The 20507-nt window shown below is 37.2% G+C and overlaps 1 protein-coding gene across 1 annotated transcript in view; it reads left to right on the top strand.

The window, feature by feature from the left end:
* PKD (serine/threonine-protein kinase D3) overlaps positions 1-20507 on the top strand; it is a 310331-nt gene that overhangs the window by 6894 nt on the left and 282930 nt on the right. Inside the window, exons 2-3 of the mRNA XM_067138812.2 lie at positions 12027-12172; positions 14613-14751. Of these exons, the coding sequence (XP_066994913.1) occupies positions 12047-12172; positions 14613-14751 (265 nt within the window). The 5' untranslated portion in view covers positions 12027-12046. The remainder of the gene's footprint in view (positions 1-12026; positions 12173-14612; positions 14752-20507) is intronic.

The following is a 20507-nucleotide window of genomic DNA, read 5'->3' on the forward strand; positions in this document are numbered from 1 at the left end:
CTGTGAGCAACACAGTGAGTGTGGATTAACTGCAGCACCCTTTCTCCCAGAGTCCACGTTTTCTCCAAAGTGTACTTGCAACCCCAACTAGCTCCGCGGTGTAGGGGTAGCGTGCCTGCCTCTTACCTGGAGGCACTGGATTCTGCTCCTATCCAGGTCAGGGATTTTTGTTTTTACTGTTATCTGAGGACTGATTTGAGGTCCACTCAGCTTACATTATTACAACTGGGGAGCTATTGGACAGTGAGATAGTGTTCCCAGTCTAGAAATCCAAGAATAATGGCCGAGAGGATTTGTTGCACCAATCACATGTCACCTCATAATTTGCAGGCCTGGGCTGAGCAGTGGTTGCTTGGTAGGCCATGGCCTTTTGGGGCTATTGTGTCGGAGATTTTTCATTATATTTGCATCCCCATCAGTTCCTAATCCAATAAGCTAACCACCGAGCTCGATAGCTGCAGTCGCTTAAGTGCGGCCAGTATCCAGTATTCGAGAGATAGTAGGATCGAACCCCACTGTCAGCAGCCTTGAAAATGGTTTTCCGTGGTTTCCCATTTTCACACCAGGCAAATGCTGGGGCTGTACCTTAATTAAGGCCATGGCCGCTTCCTTCCCACTCCTAGCCCTTCCTTGTCCCATCATCGCCATAAGACCTATGTGTGTCGGTGCGACGTAAAGCAACTAGCAATAAGCCAACCTTTCTTTTTCAGTTGCAGAGAATTATTTTTGAAAATGTTCATAATAGCAGCGTGATATCTGTCCAACACTGTTTCACCAACAAGAGGTTGTAAGCAAAGAAGAGATTCACAGACTGCATTGTTCTTTCAATATCAAATATAAACAATAGTGCCAGATTCATTAGAGTAGTCAGTTGAACCATCTTCTAATACTGTATAAGTGGAGATTTTAAAATACAGGTAACAAATTCTTGCAGAGTTTTAAGTATATGAAATTTATGCTTTTTGTTCGGTTGTTATATATTTCTCATTCTGTGGAATGCCTACTTTCCTGAGCAGGTCATTTTGATCACAAAAGTCTTGCAGTGGCTTGGTATGGTAAGCTATGAAATTTGCTATGTAAAGTGAAACCGTTATTTGTTTAATAATTGTGGGTAACCCTGATGCATAGCTTTAAGTAACAGAGCTGTAGCAGGTGCTGTTGGCCTTCCTTGCTTTGAGACAAGACTCATGCTTATTACTACTGTCATGCTGCTTTATAGTCTCTAATTTACATTTTTCTTCCAGACCCAGACCAAGCTTTGATCCAGGGTTGCATATACAGTATTAGGAATTTTTTGGCATACAGAGCGAAAAAGAACTGTGCTACCATCAGGTTAAAAACTTTTTTTTTCAACGCAGTGAAACTTACATAAAATCAGCTTCATGGTCCGTATCGCACTTCAATAGATTCACAATTAAGTATTTAATTTATTTTCCACCTAGTCGATACAATGATTGCTTAAGGCAATTTTTAATGGTCAAAAGTGGTACATGTTTCGTATATTATCAACATCTTCAGCCACATAACACTGTTCAGATGAAAAATATATAAAATTGACAAAGTAATGCTCTTACTTTGTCAATTTTATATATTTTTCATCTAAACAGTGTTATGTGGCTGAAGATGTTGATAATATACGAAACATGTACCACTTTTGACCATTAAAAATTGCCTTAAGCAATCATTGTATCGACTAGGTGGAAAATAAATTGAATACTTAGCAGTGAAACTTCTCGTATCAAGTCTCTAGCACCTGTCTAAGACTAAAATTTCTGTAACTGTTTGTTAGGCCTGCCTGCTTTACTGGTTGTATATATAAGTTTGGAGTTGCCGGTACCTGCTAACAAATTATTGCTGAGTTTTAAGTATATGAAATTTATGCCTTCTGTTTGGTTGTTATGTTTCTCATTCTGTGAAATGCCTACTTTCCTGAGCAGTCCAGAAAACTGACTCTCTCATGGCCACTGAACACTATTAATATAATCTTTCATGAGCATAAACAAGGAAAATGCCAGACTCATGTTCAGTATCACCCAATTTGGTTTACTGTGGACAGTCTTGCGTAACAAAGGCAGGCGTGCAGCGATGGTCTGATGTCTTAATTCATAGGTGGGCAATGCTCCACGCTTTGAGCCCACAGTTTGTCTACTCGGCTTATTGGAAACACTAACACCAGGACGCTGGGACTCGGACAATGGCACATTTACACTTGGTAAATTACTGCGGGTACTTTCCGTTATGTCGGCAATCTTCTCCCAAAGGAGGATACTATGCTTGAGTTGTCATAGCACTGGTTACTAAAGCAAACTCTATTTTACCTAAAATATGTAATTTATTGAAACTGCACTCACTAGTCACAAATGAGAGGCAACTGAGAACTGCACTACTCATGAAAGAAACAAATTTACTAATGTATCTGATGCAACAAACAAGCTTACATGACTCGTGTAGATAAGATATAGAGACATGTGAACAGTCAGTTTGAATCAGCATCTTTTATGGCAAAAGTGCCAATTTTGCCACCAAATACCATTATATTTTAATTTATAACTGTGAGGTTCTTCAGTTATAAACGAACTAACCCGCAACTGAAGAGAAAAGGCTTCCATTATAACAAAAACTCTAAACCATTACATGACGCAATAATTCACCGCCAGTCCCGTGTTGCCAACTTCATAAGGCAATATACGGTATTCATCTACCAGGACTAGGATATTATGTCACTTCAAAAATAATGCCGGAAAAAAAAAAAAAAAAAAAAAAAAAAAAAAAAAAAAAAAAAAAAAAAAAAAACCAACAACAACATTTTGGCACCCATGTCATTGGAATGTTAGGTGCCTGCATAAATAATTTAGATACCTGGGGCGTGTCGGTGTCCGTTTATTTGCAAGCTTGATATACAGCATATAGCCTAAGGAAAGGAACAGCTTGGTGTATGAATATTTATCAGAACAGGTGCTAGAGAAGAGAATACAAACGTGTACAAATAACAGTTCGTTGTGGGGTAGAAGTAATGCAAAATATTCCGGAAACAACTACAGTAGAAGATAAATTTGCAGCATTTCGTGACATTTTCAATCTAATGAATGAAATATTTCCTAAATATTTTACTCCCAGTATGTATACAATAGTGGATGAAATGTTGTCATTGTTTTTTCTTAGAGAAATCAGAGAAGTATGGAATATTCATTTGTATGCTCATAGACTGCCATACCCAATACATTCTTACAAAGTAAGTGACTATTCTCATTTTAAAACCTGTATGTAAGATCAAATGAAAGTAAAAACAATAAATTTACTATTTCACCTATTCCATACTCAACTAGCTTACAAAATTAGGATTGCATCTTTATTTTATTGCTAAATTATTAAAACATGGTACACGTTTCGCTCATTTTGTGAGCATCTTCAGCCACTTTAGAATCTTAAGGCTACTGCATCAAGCACAACTAAACAAAAAAGTGTGAAACAAAGGGACACAATCTTTCATAACGTTGCAGTGTACAACACATCACATCTATGTAACAATTATTGGTGTCTCTTTAGACTATGCTTAACAACAAACTAACCAGTGAATATAGTCCTTAAATCAGTTGAAGATTGATGCACACAACAGAGTATAAACCTACAATGATCCATCCCTTAATAATGATGTAGTTCTCAATTAACAAAAACACAACAGAAAAGATACTGCAAGTTTAATCCTTTAACTTTCACTAATTTCATTTGAAACTCCAATAAATACACTAACAGTATTTGAAAAATCAAGAAACAAATGAGAATTAGCCAAATCTTTCAATTTAATTGGCATATTTAATATGACTTGGACATCAATATTATGTAATTAACGTCTAGTCCATTAATGATACAATTTAATTGTCAATTTTACTTGTTTACTTTTTAAGCAGTGACAAAAAAAAATTATGTAAAACATTTTCAATGAACAAAATTATTATATATAAGGTTTAAATGACTCAACCTTGAGAAAATCATGTAAAAGATGGCTGAAGATGCTCGATACAGCGAGTGAATTATGTCCCAGTTAACGTTTGTATTGTAATGTCCCTTTAGAGACAAACATTTTATGTATTGAATTGAGTGGATAATAAAGATAACAATTGTAAATATTATGCAGGGCTCTGCCGAAGGTTGACTACGTATTTCCCTACCTACTCATGGGACCAACTGAACCCTGTCTTTCTTTCTCTACTAAGGTTGGCACCCTCAAAACAGTGTCAAACAAATCAAAGAAGCGTAGGAGGTATACTTCAGTATCTATTGACTATGAAAGTGACAAATGTCTTCCCAAATTCCTGGTTGCCTTCAGGGTCAATGGAAAGAGTTTCTTATACGGGAGTCCTTTCTTGATTGGTAATGCAGTCGAAGGAATTGTTGGAGGTGAAGTTGACAAGATGCGAAAGCTACGTGATGGATCCGTACCGATCAAGACATCGACAGCTGAGCAGTCTAGACTGCTACTGAAGTCTAACATGTTCGGGAATGTGATAGTTTACATCGAGAAGAAGGACAGAATAGCTGTTGGTGGCGCGGCGACTGGGGATGTTTGTACCCTAGTCCGTTCCAACATCTTCAGTGAAGATGTGCTGCTACCAACTCAGCTTGACACAGTTGCAGTTCGCGCTCTGTTGCCTGTAATGCCAATGGTGTGCATAATGTACTTTCCACCAAATTATGATCTTCAAGTGCATGAACTCCAAGATTTGATTGGATACCTCCTCCTTTCCTCTTGCTGGGAGACACGAATGCCCGTAACACCCTCTGGGGTTCTCCATCGTACTGCGCTAGATGGTGGCTTATTGATAGATTGATCAACCAGTTCGATCTTTGTGTGCTCAACACAGGGGAACCTACTAACTTCATTAGCACCCACAGCACGTACTCCCACCTGTATGTCACCTTGTGCAACCTTGCGCTAGTGTCCTGTTATAGTGTCAAGTAATATATAAGTAATAATAATAACAACGTAAACGTTTCCACCTTTTCAATACTAAAATATATTCACAAAATTATAAATTACAGGGTACTAGTTTCGACCCATCTAGGGGTCATCATCAGCCGTATTGGAGCAAAGATCACTTTTGGCGAAATCCTAAGAAAATGTTATTTTAAAGAATAACAGGTGAAATGAGATATTATGGTAATAGTTAATAATACAAGGAATATACATATTAAGAGGTTTTTAACAAAGAATAAAGTATAAATGGGGTGTTGTAAAAATTATAATCATGGAAATCAGTAAGTTCTTGTGTTGAAATGACATATATAAAATTATATATGGCTTAGGAAGAGTGCTTAAGGGGGGGGGGGGGGGGGGGGGGGGCTGAAGGGTGCGGGAGAAAGTGTAATTGTCTTGGAAAAGTACCTTTGATTAAATTTAGGATTGAGTTTAGGTTGGCTGCATTATTGTTTCTAAACTCAATCCTAAATTTAATCAAAGGTACTTTTCCAAGACAATTACACTTTCTCCCGCACCCTTCAGCCCCACCTTAAGCCCTCTTCCTAAGCCATATATAATTTTATATATGTCATTTCAACACAAGAACTTACTGATTTCCATGATTATAATTTTTACAACACCCCATTTATACTTTATTCTTTGTTAAAAACCTCTTAATATGTATATTCCTTGTATTATTAACTATTACCATAATATCTCATTTCACTTGTTATTCTTTAAAATAACATTTTCTTAGGATTTCGCCAAAAGTGATCTTTGCTCCAATACGGCTGATGATGACCCCTAGATGGGTCGAAACTAGTACCCTGTAATTTATAATTTTGTGAATATATTTTAGTATTGAAAAGGTGGAAACGTTTACGTTGTTATTATTATTACTTATATATTATTCTCAGTTCAATACGGACCAAAAACATGAAATTCATAACCATTAATAGTGTCAAGTACACGATGACTTCTGTGATAGTGACCCTTTCCCGATATTTCTAGCTCTCTTGAATCAAAGACAGCTGGAGGTACTGAAGCGCTGGTTACTTTGACGGGCAAATTGACCAGAGTTTTCCAAACGTGCAGTGATGGCTGATGAGATGCTGGGATCTATTGACGACCCCGTTTCTTCAGTTACAACTGGCATTCTGGCTGCTGCGGAGGAAACTACCTTCCTCGTCCGGTATCCCTTGCTGGAAATAGGTCCCATGGTGTTATAACAAAATTGAGCAGTGATACGTGATCGCCAATGGGCTTTTAAGCATTATCGTCGGAGTCCTACAACGGCTAACCGTATTGCATTCAAGCGGCTCTGCGGTTCCATGTAAGAGACATACTCGTCATCACAAGTGTGGACAAAACTCCACCGTATTATCGAAATCCGGAACACTTCCTCAGTCCCCAGAATCTCCATTAATGGAGATATAGTTGCAATCCCTTCAGTCATTGCAGATCACATCGTGTCACATTTCACCAAAATGTCTAGCTCTGGGAGGTATGACCCTGCATATCTGCCTATCAAACGCAAGACAGAGGCTCATCACTCGTCATTCACCTCTAGTGCTTCACATTTCTGTACCATGCCTTTACGGAGTGGGAATTGCGGAGTGTTCTCGCACATTGGATTGTCTCCCTTGTATGGAAGCCATGTCCACTGTAGGTGCTATTGTACTCTTAGAAATGACCCTGAATTGATATTTATTATCCTGGAAACAGTGTCCCCTAATTAATACGTATGCAGGGATCAGGGTGCCTGTGGTTCAGTGATTCTGTTAAAGGGTATTCTAAGCAACTCAACTTATCTGCACTCGCAGAGTGACAAGGGGCCTATCTAAGCGAGTCATCTTCTTCCTTTCTCTTTCTCTTTTTGGTGTTTGGTCTCTTTGTGCTGCAGAGACTTGGTGGATCTTGCATTACACTCCTAATTTCTCTGTAATCGAGATGACTTTAAAGGAGCCTCTTGTGTATTAATGCAGATCTTGAGTTCTCCTGCCCTCCTCTTGACGCCTCCTGCCCATATAAGCATTTCATTTACGTGCAGTTGTTCGTACACCTGTGTGGTGGTCCAGCATTCTGCTCCATACATCATAGCAGGAGTTTGTCCAACTCTTGTGCCATTACTCTACAGGATCAGGTATGAAGTGAGATGTATCTTCGTAGTGTGTTTTTCTGACTAAGCAGGGGCCTACATGAGTACAAAATGAAAAATAAAAATATAAGACCAAGCAAGTTATTATTAGCTTTCATGATGCAAGATTGTACCATGTCCATTGCTTCTGCAATCCAAACAATGGTACCAAACTCAGAAACAGACTGCCTGGCTACTGCCAGAAATGGCTGATTCGACTTCACATTATTTATGACTCTCTAGCCTCATCAGTCGTGAAGGCTTTTCTTCTTTGGTAGTCACCCCCCTTTTAACACTAATCAGCAGGGAAGAATGAATGAAAGAAAAAGAAGGGTAACGAAGGGCATGGAAATAAAGGACACCCTAGGCCCCGCAAACGTAATACAGTGGACTCTTTTTAATTCGAGCTACAAGGGGAATCAGAAACAATTTGAATTATCCAAAATTCGAATTAACCAAGAATGACTATTTTTATATAGCACGGTGCTGTATAAATACATAAAATAAATTCATTTTAATGAGTAATTATTACATTATTATGCATTCTACTGTACTTTAAATAGCTGCCATGTTGTCCTGTACTGTAGATGAAAGTTTTCACATGAAGATATACTGTATAAACATCAGTAAAACAACAGCATTTGCAGTATTTACAAACAATTTAGCACATGCAACAATACACTCATTCCATTGCTTACTTAAAAAGGTGATTCTTCTTTATACAGTTTGTTTAGTTTTACATGATAGACAAAATCTTCAATTTCATTTAAAGCTTGAAAGTTGTCATCATAACTATTTGACTAAGCTTCAACAATTCCTAAACCTTCTACCATTTTGAAAGCTTCAGATGTGGTCGGGACAGGCTTTTCTACGAGGGGCGTTTGGAAAGTCCGTGCAAAAATAAAAACTACTTATGTGTTTGGGGTAAACCTTTTTTATTTTTCGACATAGTCTCTTTTTAGGCTTATACACTTCGTCCAATGATGTTCTAGTTTGTTGATCCCTTCCGAATAATAGGATTTGTCCAAGTCTGCAAAATATCCATTAGTGTTTGCAATCACCTCCTCGTTTGAATAAAATCTTTGTCCCGCCAGCCATTTCTTCAAATTGGGGAACAAGTAGTAGTCCAAGGGAGCCAGGTCTGGAGAATAGGGGGGGGTTGAAACAAGTTGGAATCCTATTTCCATTAATTTTGCGACCACAACTGCTGAGGTGTGTGCTAGTGCGTTGTCGTGATGGAAAAGGACTTTCTTGTGGGCCAATCGTGGGCGTTTTTCTTGCAGCTCGGTTTTCAAATGGTCCAGTAACGATGAATAATATGCACCTGTAATAGTTTTACCCTTTTCCGGATACTCGATGAGGATTATCCCTTGCGAATCTAAAAAAACAGTTTCCATAACCTTTCGCCTTTTTTGGTGCAGATTTCCCCTTGGTAACCCTTGGTCTCAGGAGTATAGCAATGTATCCATGTTTCATCCACAGTGACAAAACGTCGCTTAAAGTTCTCCGGATTCTTCTGGAACAGCTGCAAACCATCCTTGCAACACTTCACACAATTCCGTTTTTTGTCAAGCGTGAGCAATCGCGGCACCTATCTTGCGGATAGCTTTATCATGTCCAAATGTTTATGCAAAATATTATGTACCCGTTCAGTTGAGATGCCCACAGCACTAGCAATCTCACGTACCTTAACTCTTCTGTCATCCATCACCATATCGTGGATGTGATCAATGATTTCTGGATTCATAACCTCCACAGGCCGTCCAGAATGTTCAGCGTCACTTGTGCCCATATGGCCAGTCCGAAAATTTTGAAACCACTTATAAACTGTTCTAATCGAAGGTGCAGAGTCACCATAATGTTTATCAAGCTTCTCTTTAGTCTCCTGAGGCGTTTTGCCTTTTATAAAGTAATGTTTAATCACACACGAAATTCTTTTGCGTCCATTTCTTGAAAATAACTCTACTTCCTTGATTCACACGAATGCCAAACACAAAGAAATAGACCAATAGGGCTGAAACTTGGTGTGCATTCATTCAAGGGACGCTACTAACTAAACATTACCGCGATATGAACCGGTGGTGCCATCTCTCGGACTTTTTCAAACCACCTTCGTATGACGTCATGGTTGCTTTCCTCTTCATCATAGGATATATTGGAATTTTGTAGCACTTTTTGCCTAATCTTGTCTTCTGTCAAATCTCCACATACTGCAACTTCAGTATCAACAGCTAAATACACATCATAACTGACATCAGTCACTACTTCTTTCCATCACTCATGTTCCGCATGCATTTCATTTGGAACAATCTCTGCATTGGTTTCTTTATCTTTGAAACCTGCTTTATGGAAACATTTTGCAATTGTTTTCTCCACAATATGCTTCCAAGCTTTACTTAACATTTGGGTAGCATCTGACAGATCAGTTTTAGTTTGCTTTGTTTCATAGTCCAGGAGTTAAATCACCTGTCGTCGATAAAAATGTTTTAATTGTGGATTGCTACGTGATCCATTGGCTGCACAACTGACGTCATATTGGGAGGAAAGTAGTTGACTTGAGTTTTGTTATGAGTGGTACAGTTATCAATAAAGAGCAGAATTTTCTCGTTAGCTTCATACATTTTTTTTGTCTAGCGCTACAAGCCAATTTTCAAAATGTTCACTACTCATCCAGGCTTTTTTTATTAGCCTTGTACTGTACTGGAAGACTTTTAACAGCTTTAAAATATCTTGTTTTTGCTGATTTCCCTAGCTTCAGCAACAGTAACTTTTCAGAGCCATCCATATTTTCCCCAGCTAGAACAGTTACTCTTTCCTTGTCATTTTTCTTACCACTGCATTTTCCCCCTTTGGTATTATCTGGCATGCACTTAAGGAACCTGTTTCATCTACGTTGAAGATGTCTTTCTGTTCATAATCTGTGATGAGTTCAGATAGTCCATTTAACCACTCCTTTGCCATTTCTTCATTAGCTGAAGCACTTTCACCATACACATTCTTAAAACAAGTGCCATTTCTTTCTTTAAACCCGGTAAACCAACCTAAGCTTGCTTTAATGTTAATGCCTAGATTTTTGGCAATTTCTTTGGCCTTAGCGTGCACTAATGGGCCTCTTAATGAAATGTTATGATCATGGGACTGTTTGAACCACTTTAAAACATACTTGTCAATATTGGGAAATTCACCACTTCTCATTTGTTTCCTCTTTCCTCCGTTTTGTAAAACTCAGCTTTCAATGATTTTGTCTTTATCTTTTACATATGCTGACAACGTGTTAGGCAAGATTTCTTACTGTTTGGCAATTTCAGTCTTCTTTACTCCTCTTTCCACTTCTTTTAGCATTTCAACTTATTTTGCAAGTGTTAAACTACTGTATGCACCACACTTTGACATTTTGAACACACTGAGAGATGAAAGGTCCACATTCCTAGGTTGACGACTTCGGGATGGGGGAAGGGGATGGTTTCCGGTGGCCAAGTGCAAATGCCTGTAGACAAGCGATGGTCAAGGCCATGCTGATCCTACACTCATAGACATTTGCAGAGATAAATGTTAAGTCTGTTAACAATAGTGACTACCTGTCCATAACTAGGAAGCTACAATAAAAATAGAGAATCCTTGGGCATTATTTGAAGGTTTCAATTCGTGGAACCGTTACAAAATACACCTGCGATAAAATCCTGACTTCGAATTATCCAAATTTAAGCTTCAAAAATTTGAATCAAATGTTTTTTTTTTTTTGTTTATTAGAATATTAATTTCAAGGGGAATTAACTTTTATTCAAATTATCCAATGTCGAATTAACCAGAATCCATTGTACCATTGAGATCGGAAAAGAAAAAGATTTGACCAAGGGAAGTCGGATAGGAAACCTGTCGCATATCTGATTTTCTTTTACTTGTTACCTACAACAATACTAAAGACAATATTATTGTATTAAAGATAAATCATATAATTTATCAGAGCATATTTATGGCTTCAGTAGAGCGAATACCTAGCTGTCAGAAGAAAGTGAAGGAAATGTGTACGTTAACAGCTCAGGATTCATTATGTCTTTTTTGGCTGTTGGTTTGTGATTCAGTCAAGCAGGGAACCCTATGGTACATTTGAACACATTCCATTTTCTTGAGAAATACTTGTCCAATTTTCAAAATAATAATCGGCATCAAATTTGTAATGTCTGTAAGTTTAAGGATACGTGTAGAAAGCAAGTGGTTCCATTTAAAAAATGTATACCACAGCAGATATTTACATTCTGGAAATGTACTGCAAGTATGATCATTAGCCTCTTGGTGGTCTGGCCCTGCGGTGTAGGGGGCAACGCGTCCGCCTGTCACCTGGCGGCCCCGGGTTCGATTCCCGACCGGGTCGGTTTTTTATTGTAATGATTACTGTAATATCCGTGGCCTGGGGACTGGGTGTTTGTGACGTCCTTAATCTTCCTTTCCTCACACACAACATTCCACACTACCACCATTCCAATTACACACAGGTCCATGCAATATGTTGCCGGTAGGGGCAAAAGATCCACGTGGGTCGACGCCCTGAACAAACAGTGTTGAAAAAAAATAAAGCCTCTTGGTAACATTGCTGAAAGAGAAAACAGAATGTTGATGTCTTAAATGATTTGAGAGTTGAGGTGAACATCTTAGCTAAATAATCCTGTTATATAGGCCAGTATTATAAATACAATTCTCAGTTCAATATTATTGTATGATCCTTTCTAATAGGCTTCCACTGCCTCGTGGGAGAAACTACATTACTCATTGAAAAACTGAATCATACCTAATTCTAGCAACAATTTACCAACATCTTGTTTTTCTTCTTATCCATCTTCTGCTTGTAAATTATATTGTGCAATAATTCGTGTAGATTAAGATATGTTTATTTGCTCTTAATTTGTTGTGTTAATGAATATTTTTGTTTTGCAGATGCAAAGAAACAGATAACAATGGAGGGTCCTGAAATAACATTTTTATTTCAATTTGGTTTGATTCGTGATATTGTCACTGCCACGCCAAGTTCTCTTGGGCTGAAGACTCTCAAAGATCTGGCTGCTGATTTCATCAGCAGGAAGGTAAATTTTATATTTTCAGTCCAATAAAAAACATTACATCCTACGTTATCTGCATATACTTTTAAAATGGAACTGATTTTATTCTGTTTAAAAAAATAGATCTACTGTAAACCATAGAATAATACAGTAGTCTGGGGGTACATTTGATCAAAACACAAGTATTAGTATGTTCATAATATTGACCATATCTTTGTGGATAGTGACATTCCAGAAGCAGATTAACTTGCTTTAGGAATGGGTCATGGTTTTATGATTAAATTCCACACTGCACGGTTGAATTGTCCATGCAAGTTATTGTAAGGAGTTCAAGTGCAGGTGAAACATGCATGTTTTTTTTCTTCTTCAAAGAATTGGGATAATTTTGAGTATAAATCATGAGTAGACCCTCTATTTCTGTCCACAATCAAATAGTGAAATATGCACAAAAAGTGTGCAAAATATGCACCATAATATGCATAAACAAAAGGACAAAAGTAACAAACTATTTTTGTGGGAAATCTTACCTTATTTATGGGTGTTATGGAGTATAACAGAAATTTTCCTGACATTTACTTGTGTTAAATGCCTACATCTGTCAAGTAAGATTATTTTTTTTTATATAATAAAAATGCCTTTATGTCTTCATGTATCAATATACAATTAAGTTCAGGTTCTCAGGATGAGACTGACGGAACACGAGGAACCACCAAACCACGTGATAACATGCCTAGGACTGATTAAATTTGCTTTGACTGTTATGATAACTTATAAAGATTCCCTCTATGGTTTTTCCTGGTTTCCGGTTTTCACACATGACAAATACTGGGACTGTTCCTTAATTAAGGCCACAACCACTTCTTTCCCTCTCCTAACCCTTTCCTATCCCATCGTCACCATAAGAGCTGTCTGTGTCGGAGCAACGTAAAGCAGCTTGAAAAAAGAAAAAGAAAATACAAAAGATTGTAAGACGAATTGGAAGAATTTGTATCAATAAAAATCCCAACTAGAATGTTTTGTACCCAAGAAAGGGCAAGAATATCAACATGTATGAAGAAGTACTGGGAAGACCGCAAGGCTCGGACAGTTCCTACCTAGAAATCAACAAACCAAAGGGTTGATTAAAATGATCCAAAATGGTCTCAAAAAATAAAGATAGATTTAAAGTTGTTGCTAATCATCAGCTTTAGAAAAATGTCGTTGAGATATTAGAACATGTTTTCTGTTATAACTTTCTTTAAACGAAAGGAAAATAGAACTATATTTGAGCCTGTCAGGTACGAATTTCTAGGCAACTATAACCTGTGCATAATTGTGGAAATTGATTACGGCTATTTTTTTCAATAAGCTATAAAATGCGAACCATTCAGCATAAAAATATGATTTTTGTTTCTATATATTCATAAAAATGTCCCCATCCGTATCAGTTGCGCTCGGAAGTTCCAAAAGTGAAAAATTTGTGTGAGTGCTCGCGGTATTTGTTGTTAGTTTTAGAAGCGACGAGACAGGCTGTCCGCATGACACAACGCAGCTCTGTTTTGTAGCGTAACGTGACAGTGTCGTGCTTGCACTCACATGTAGTTGGTTCCCGCGAAACTTTGAGAGGCTTGAGCTCTGCATTTAGTCACTGCACTGTTTATGCTTTCCCCCAATTTTTTGTTTTTGAGATGTTGTTAGATTAGCCCTTAATTTGTGATTGACTGTGCCTAATTTAAAGAAAATTGTTCAGCGCAGTTTGCTCCTGTCATGTTTTGTTAATGACTCCAGTCATTTTAACATGTTTTTGATAGTTTTTAGCCGGGCTGAGTGGCTCATATGGTTGAGGCACTGGCCGTCTGACCTCAACTCAGCAAGTTTGATCCTGGCTCAGTCCAGTAGTATTTGAAGGTGCTCAAATACGTCAGCCTCATGTTGGTAGATTTATTGGCATGTAAAAAAGCTCCTGCAGGACTAACTTCTGGCACCTCGGCATCCCCCAAAAGCGTCAACGAGTTAGTGGGATGTAAAGCCTATAACATTATTATTATTATTATTATTATTATTATTATTATTATTATTATTATTATAGTTTTTGGTATTTTCCCTTTCGTGGGGGCTACCTATATTAATTTTATTAATTGTCTTGCTCACTACTCCTATTGTTCCTAGAAGTGTTGGTATGTAAACATTTGCTTTTCTCTGACACCATGCAAAATATAATTTTAAAATTTTTGTGATTATTCTTTGTGGTTGATCATGTTGTTCTTCAGCTTTTAAAAATTTCCTCTTTTATTTGTACGTACTGTTCATAAGTCTTTCATATCGGCTTTCAACAGTTGGATATTAATACAGTAATATAAATCGGAAAATCTTGTATGATTTATACAATAAGTAAATTATTTGCTACTTATAATTATTGATAGATAATATGTTCTCCATAACAAAATAAATCTCTGAATTTTTCTGCATAATTGTTTATTTATAGTGTCCCGATCATGGCCTTACATATCTCAATGAACGCTTGCTGCTCTTTCGACATGATTACAACTCTACCAACGTTTTACAGTTGATCAATTCTGCTGCTGAGATTGTTGATGAAACCCTTGTGGAAATAGTTCTCACTGGTGAGTTATTGCATTAAATAACAAAGTTTGAGGGTTTGAATCATTTCCAGGCTGTGTCATACTGACATTCTGGAATAGGCTTTCTTTTGGGGCATGCAGTTTCATGAACTGAATTTCTGCCTGATTGGAGCCACGACTACATATGGCAGTGAATTGAACTTCAGTACTGGGAATCCGGCACTCTTAATAAAAAACATGTTGTGTTTGCATGAGTTTATGCTGGAACTCTGGAGGGTAGATTTCAGTTATAGTGGAATGGGCATTCCAGCCCAACTTCAGTATGGCAGTCAGCTATGAATATGAAACAGATATCGTAGAATTCAAGAAATCTGCAGCAAATCTTAAATTCTATATTGGAATGTGGTAGATAGGAAGCAGGGCTTGTCCAAAACATTCGTGGTGTGAAATTATTTTTCTATATAATCACATTCAGTATATTTTGTAGTTCATAAATACTGGTATGTGCTCTTGTGCTCTGTTTTGATAGACATTGATTGTTTTTTGATAAAGTTTAGAATGGAAACTTTTATATGCAGTGCTTGTTAATAGTGAACGTCTTCATTGTCATTTGAGACAGCCAGATTGCAATAGCTAAAAAAAAAAGTTTAAGACCACCAGCGAAAATCAGTTAATGAACTTTCAGGTCCTACATTTTTGGTACGCATTGGTCTGCTAATATTTTTTGGCTTACTCATGTTGATATACAACTTTTGAAAAGGAACCATTGAAATATTGAATGAAGGTTATGCGTTATAATTTTTAAAACTTTTTGAGAGCCTATACAAGTACCCCACTTTTAGGTGTAAAGGCTACCCTGTTCACTAAACTACAGCAGGTATTAAGGCTTCTTGATTTTTTCTAAATACCTATCTAATAGAGTGTATATTTACTTAAAAATCAAGAGATGAAAGTATAACAGTGCTTTATTCCTGCATTTTTCAAGGCACTCACTTCCCGTTTCGGACGGTGACTGTAACATCAAATATAAGGCGCTAGCCAGTGATAATTCTCCATCTATAACATGTATCGACCCCTGAGATCTGTTGAGTGAAGCCTGTATTGGGTGCAAGTTCGGTGACGGTAACTCATTCCAAAGGTTTTTCAAGCATTTCTAAATACGATATTAGTTTGTATTATGTAAATGTGAAATGTCAAGAACATCTCCAGAAAATCGATCCTGTGACACTTTCATCTTTTATGTCAATATACACACTATTGAATAGTTATTTAGAAAATAATTAAATAGCTGTATACTTTCTGTTGTTCAGTGACAAGTACATTTACATGTATGTGCAAATAATGTGAGGTTATGATCTTATTAATGAAGGACTGCTATCCTCCCAGATAACATACGGTACAGGGACAAACATTACATCGACATTTGGCAATATATCTATAGTTTCCTTCCTCACTTGTGGGAGACCTACTTTAAACTGGTGCCTACTTGCCACTCAGTTCTCTCTATGCATGCTTCTGTCATATCCACGTCTGTGCAGACCTAGAATGAACAACGCCTAGCTGCCTTTCAAATGCTATGGTGAGGATGGCCTCCCTGTTGTGCTTCCTCTTAAAACCACCATCACCACAACTCTATAACATACTATTCTTCGTACAGCATCATTACAATGTAGAACATCATAGCATGAGATTCCTGGCAGTTTCTGACAGTTACATCCCCTTCACTCTCATAGACAGCCTCCTAGATGTTAGGCCTCTTTAGGCAAAAGTCATCATACTTCACTAAAAACCATAAAACATAGCCCCTCCCCAAAATAAAAAGGGAGAATGTACGGACATTCTGTTCTCATAAATTCTCATCGTTAACCCTGAATGGCACTCCGTTAAGACTGGAACAAAAACGGTATTTAAAAAAACCTGCACAATCATTTTTGGCAGGTAATTCAAATGCCATTTCTTACATTGCAAATTAATGTAATAATTAATAATAACATATTATGTTTGTTTAAAAGCATTATACCTACTTGTGACATACAAAAGCGGAATAAATGGGGATGGTTTTGTTGATGTAAATTTTCAAAAGATAAAGAAAACTTACTTTGTGTGAATTAGTGTAGGCCTGATTTTTATTATCTGTTACAGATATTCCTATTGAATTGAAATTTCTTCTCTTACGAGAATTTCATAAAACGTATTATTTGGATAGTATTTGTTAAGTTTTATTGGATGAAGATCAAACCTAGATTCGGAAATTAACAATTCAAATTGTGATATCTTTAAAATGATATTTCATGTTGTTAAATTTTATACGAGTATATTATATCTCTTGATCTCTGCACTATAACCATCCACATTCTCTAATTATTATTTAACTAGTCATCAGTTTATTGACCAATTTGATACAACTTTCCAGGCTAAGCTATCCTGTGCTCTATGAAACAACCATAACAACGGCAATGGAACCTCGATTCATTGTGTTAGGTAGGATTGTGAAAAAACTCTTAATACATGCAGGAAAACAATGGATGTGGGGTAATAACCAGTTAAAAAGAAATTGCAAACTTAATACTTATACCCTGAATATTATACCTTCTAAATTGACGTTTTGGCTGCTTTTGGCTCTATCTGGTGGTTGTGCATAGAAACACAGACATCCAGCCAATTCCAAGCTGCCATTCATATTGATTTAGATCGGTTGAGTGTAATCTCGAAACCTAGTTGCCAACTGTATTGTGTACATTGATCACATGGTTGAGCTACCTTGCTCGGTATGTATGGTATTTGGTACGGTTCAAGATCTTTTGCACCGAGCTCGATAGCTGCAGTCTCTTAAGTTCGGCCAGTATCCAGTTATCGGGAGATAGTGGGTTATTGCCCCACTGTCGGCAGCCCTGAAGATGGTTTTCCGTGGTTTCCCATTTTTACACCAGGCAAATGCCGGGGCTGTACCTTAAGTAAGGCCACGGCTGCTTCCTTGCACTTCCTAGGTCTTTCCTATCCCATCATCGCTATAAGACATATCTCTGTCGGTGCAACGTAAAACAAATAGCAAAAAAAAGAAAAAAAAGATCTTTTGCATTTTTTCAGTAATTTGTATTTTTCGTTATTGTTATTTTTATTCTTTATTTCTCTAGTATAGTACAGTATGATGTAGTTTACTGTGTTGCATATCATAAATTAGTAAAATAGCCTATTTTTTTAAAGGTTTAATAGTTCAGTGTAGCTGTAGTTTTATAGCCAATGCTCATATGGCCCGACTTCCCAGTCACACACACACACACTACTGATGCTTGGAAGATTACGCATTACTTCTTTTAATTACTTACATTCCACTTCGTCTGAATTTTACAGTGCCTACCCCCGTCATTTTTATATCGCCTCTTCAACTGATATTGTGTGGACTTGACCGTTAACTTCTTTCTTACTTATGAATTGTTTTTCGAGTTATAATCAGCTGATGATGCCCCAGACTGGGGTCGAAACCGGTACCATTTCCAGTTTTAATTAAATAAGAATATAATCTCTACATCTTTTATTTACTTGTATTGAATAGGTTGAACTACCATATTTATTATTTCAATTTACCTGCTCTAGGAATCGGATAAAGTAATGAACTGACGTAACCATGGCAACGTCAGCTCCAGGATTCTACAGCAGCAAAATTATCTAAAATAAATCACAAAAACGTAACATGTTACAGACATGAAAATTGATATTTGGAATCCCCTTTTAAAAATAAAAGAATACAAATATTCGTTTTCAGAAAATCCGCTTAAGTGGGAGGGGGTGAAATGAAGTGAGGAAGGACTTGAATGATTTATATGAGGATACATATATCTAAAAAAAATGAAGATGTTACAGACTTTAAAATTGGTACTTGGGATCTCCTTTAAAAATGAACACACTCTTTTTGGAAAATCCACTTTAGGGGATGAAAAGAAGAAAAAAGCGAGTGAATTTTTAAAATGAGTATCTTCTTCTATTGCTTTACCTACACCTGTAGGGTTGAGGGTGCGAACTGTGTCGCAATGTGGATTTGACCCTGTTTTACGGTCGGATGCCCTTCCTGACGGCAAGCGTATATGTAGGGATGTAATCTATACTTCTATACTAATATTATAAAGAAGAAACATTTGTATACTTCTTTCTAACGGATAGACTCAAAAACTACTGAACCGATTTTAAAAATTACTTCCCCTATAGAAAGCTACATTGCCAATGAGTAACATGGGCTGTATTTTATTTTCAAAACAATTCGAGGGTGCGCGACGGGAGGAGATCTAAAAATATTAAAATAATAGGCTAATATAGGCGAAATCGAATTTGTCGTACAGCTCATTTTAAGCCCCTTGACTCAAAGGACAAAACTCGTAAACCCTTCGGGCCCGTAAACATGTTTTAAGGCCCTATGGAGATATTGGAATCACACTACCCCTGCTCTAGGAATTGGATAAAGAAACAGACGACTGTAACCATGGCAACGTCAGCTCCAGGATTCTGCAGCAGCTAGATTATGCATGTACGTTTGGGCATAGCTGCCAACCAAAATTGATACACATATGACTTACTATCTAAAAAAAAAAAAATTGTTGTGTAAGACGCTCATAGCACTCCTTTGGGCGGGGATGGAGGGGAGTGAAGTATGAAAATAATAGCCCTGGAGATCTCCGTAGTACAGCTACCACCGGTTGCCGACGGGCCTCCGTTTTTGAGTACTGGCTTAGGTTTCAGCATTTTGCGGAGTCTGTTACCTATAGTTTAAACTATTTTCTATCAAAGCATGGAGTAGTAGGATCACTTATATTATTAGTGCCGATATTTTGCTCCCCTTTTAGGATCATTGTAATCATGAAAACAACGTATATACTGTAAACAATTGTACTTGAAAAAATGTCTCAACATTTATACTCGGATTCATTATATGATGTGCGACATGAGTGACAAGCCCTGAGCATAATAATTCTCGATAATTATAGTAGTATCTTTTATGCATCGCGTATTTCCTTGATCATTTGTAATAGTTACGAAATGTCGGATCAAACAAATACATTCAATAATATTTATATTTGTGGTACTATCTAGCGGAAGTATCTTCTTCTTCTTTCGGTGCCTATGCGTTTCGGATGTTGGCGATCATGATGGCTATTTTAGTCTTGTTTGTGGCAGCGCGGAACAGTTCAACTGATGACATATTGCACCAGCCTCTAAGATTGTCAAGCCAAGATATTCTTCTTCTTCCAGGACCTCTTTTGCTGTTGATTTTCCCCTAGAGTATTTTTTGGAGTAGGTTGTATCTATCTGTGTTGCGCATTATATGTCCCAGATACTGCAGCTTTCGGCATTTCACTATCTTGATCAACTGAGGTGTTGTGTTTATCCTTCTCATTACTTCCACGTTTGTAATTCTCTGGGTCCAAGATATTCTCAGGATCCGCCTATAAAGCCAGGTTTCAAAGGCCTCCAGCTTCTTCTCTGTGTTTTTATTTAAGGTCCATGTCTCTACACCATATAAAAGAACAGAAAATACATAACAGTGCAGAAGTCTGATTTTAGTCCCTAAAGTTAGATTGTGGCTTTTAAACACATTACTCATTTTCTGGAACACACTTCTTGCTTTTCCAATGTGTACCTTGACTTCTTGTGAGCAATCCCAGTCTTCATTTATTATGGTTCCAAGGTTTGTATATTGTTTTACCCTTTCTATACTCTTTTGATTTATAACCAAGTTTATTCCGGAAATATTTTCCTTACTTATAACCATGAGTTTTGTCTTTGCGGTGTTTATTTCAAGCCCGTAT

Source organism: Anabrus simplex, chromosome 1 (genome assembly GCF_040414725.1).
Source record: "Anabrus simplex isolate iqAnaSimp1 chromosome 1, ASM4041472v1, whole genome shotgun sequence".
NCBI lineage: Eukaryota > Metazoa > Arthropoda > Insecta > Orthoptera > Tettigoniidae > Anabrus > Anabrus simplex.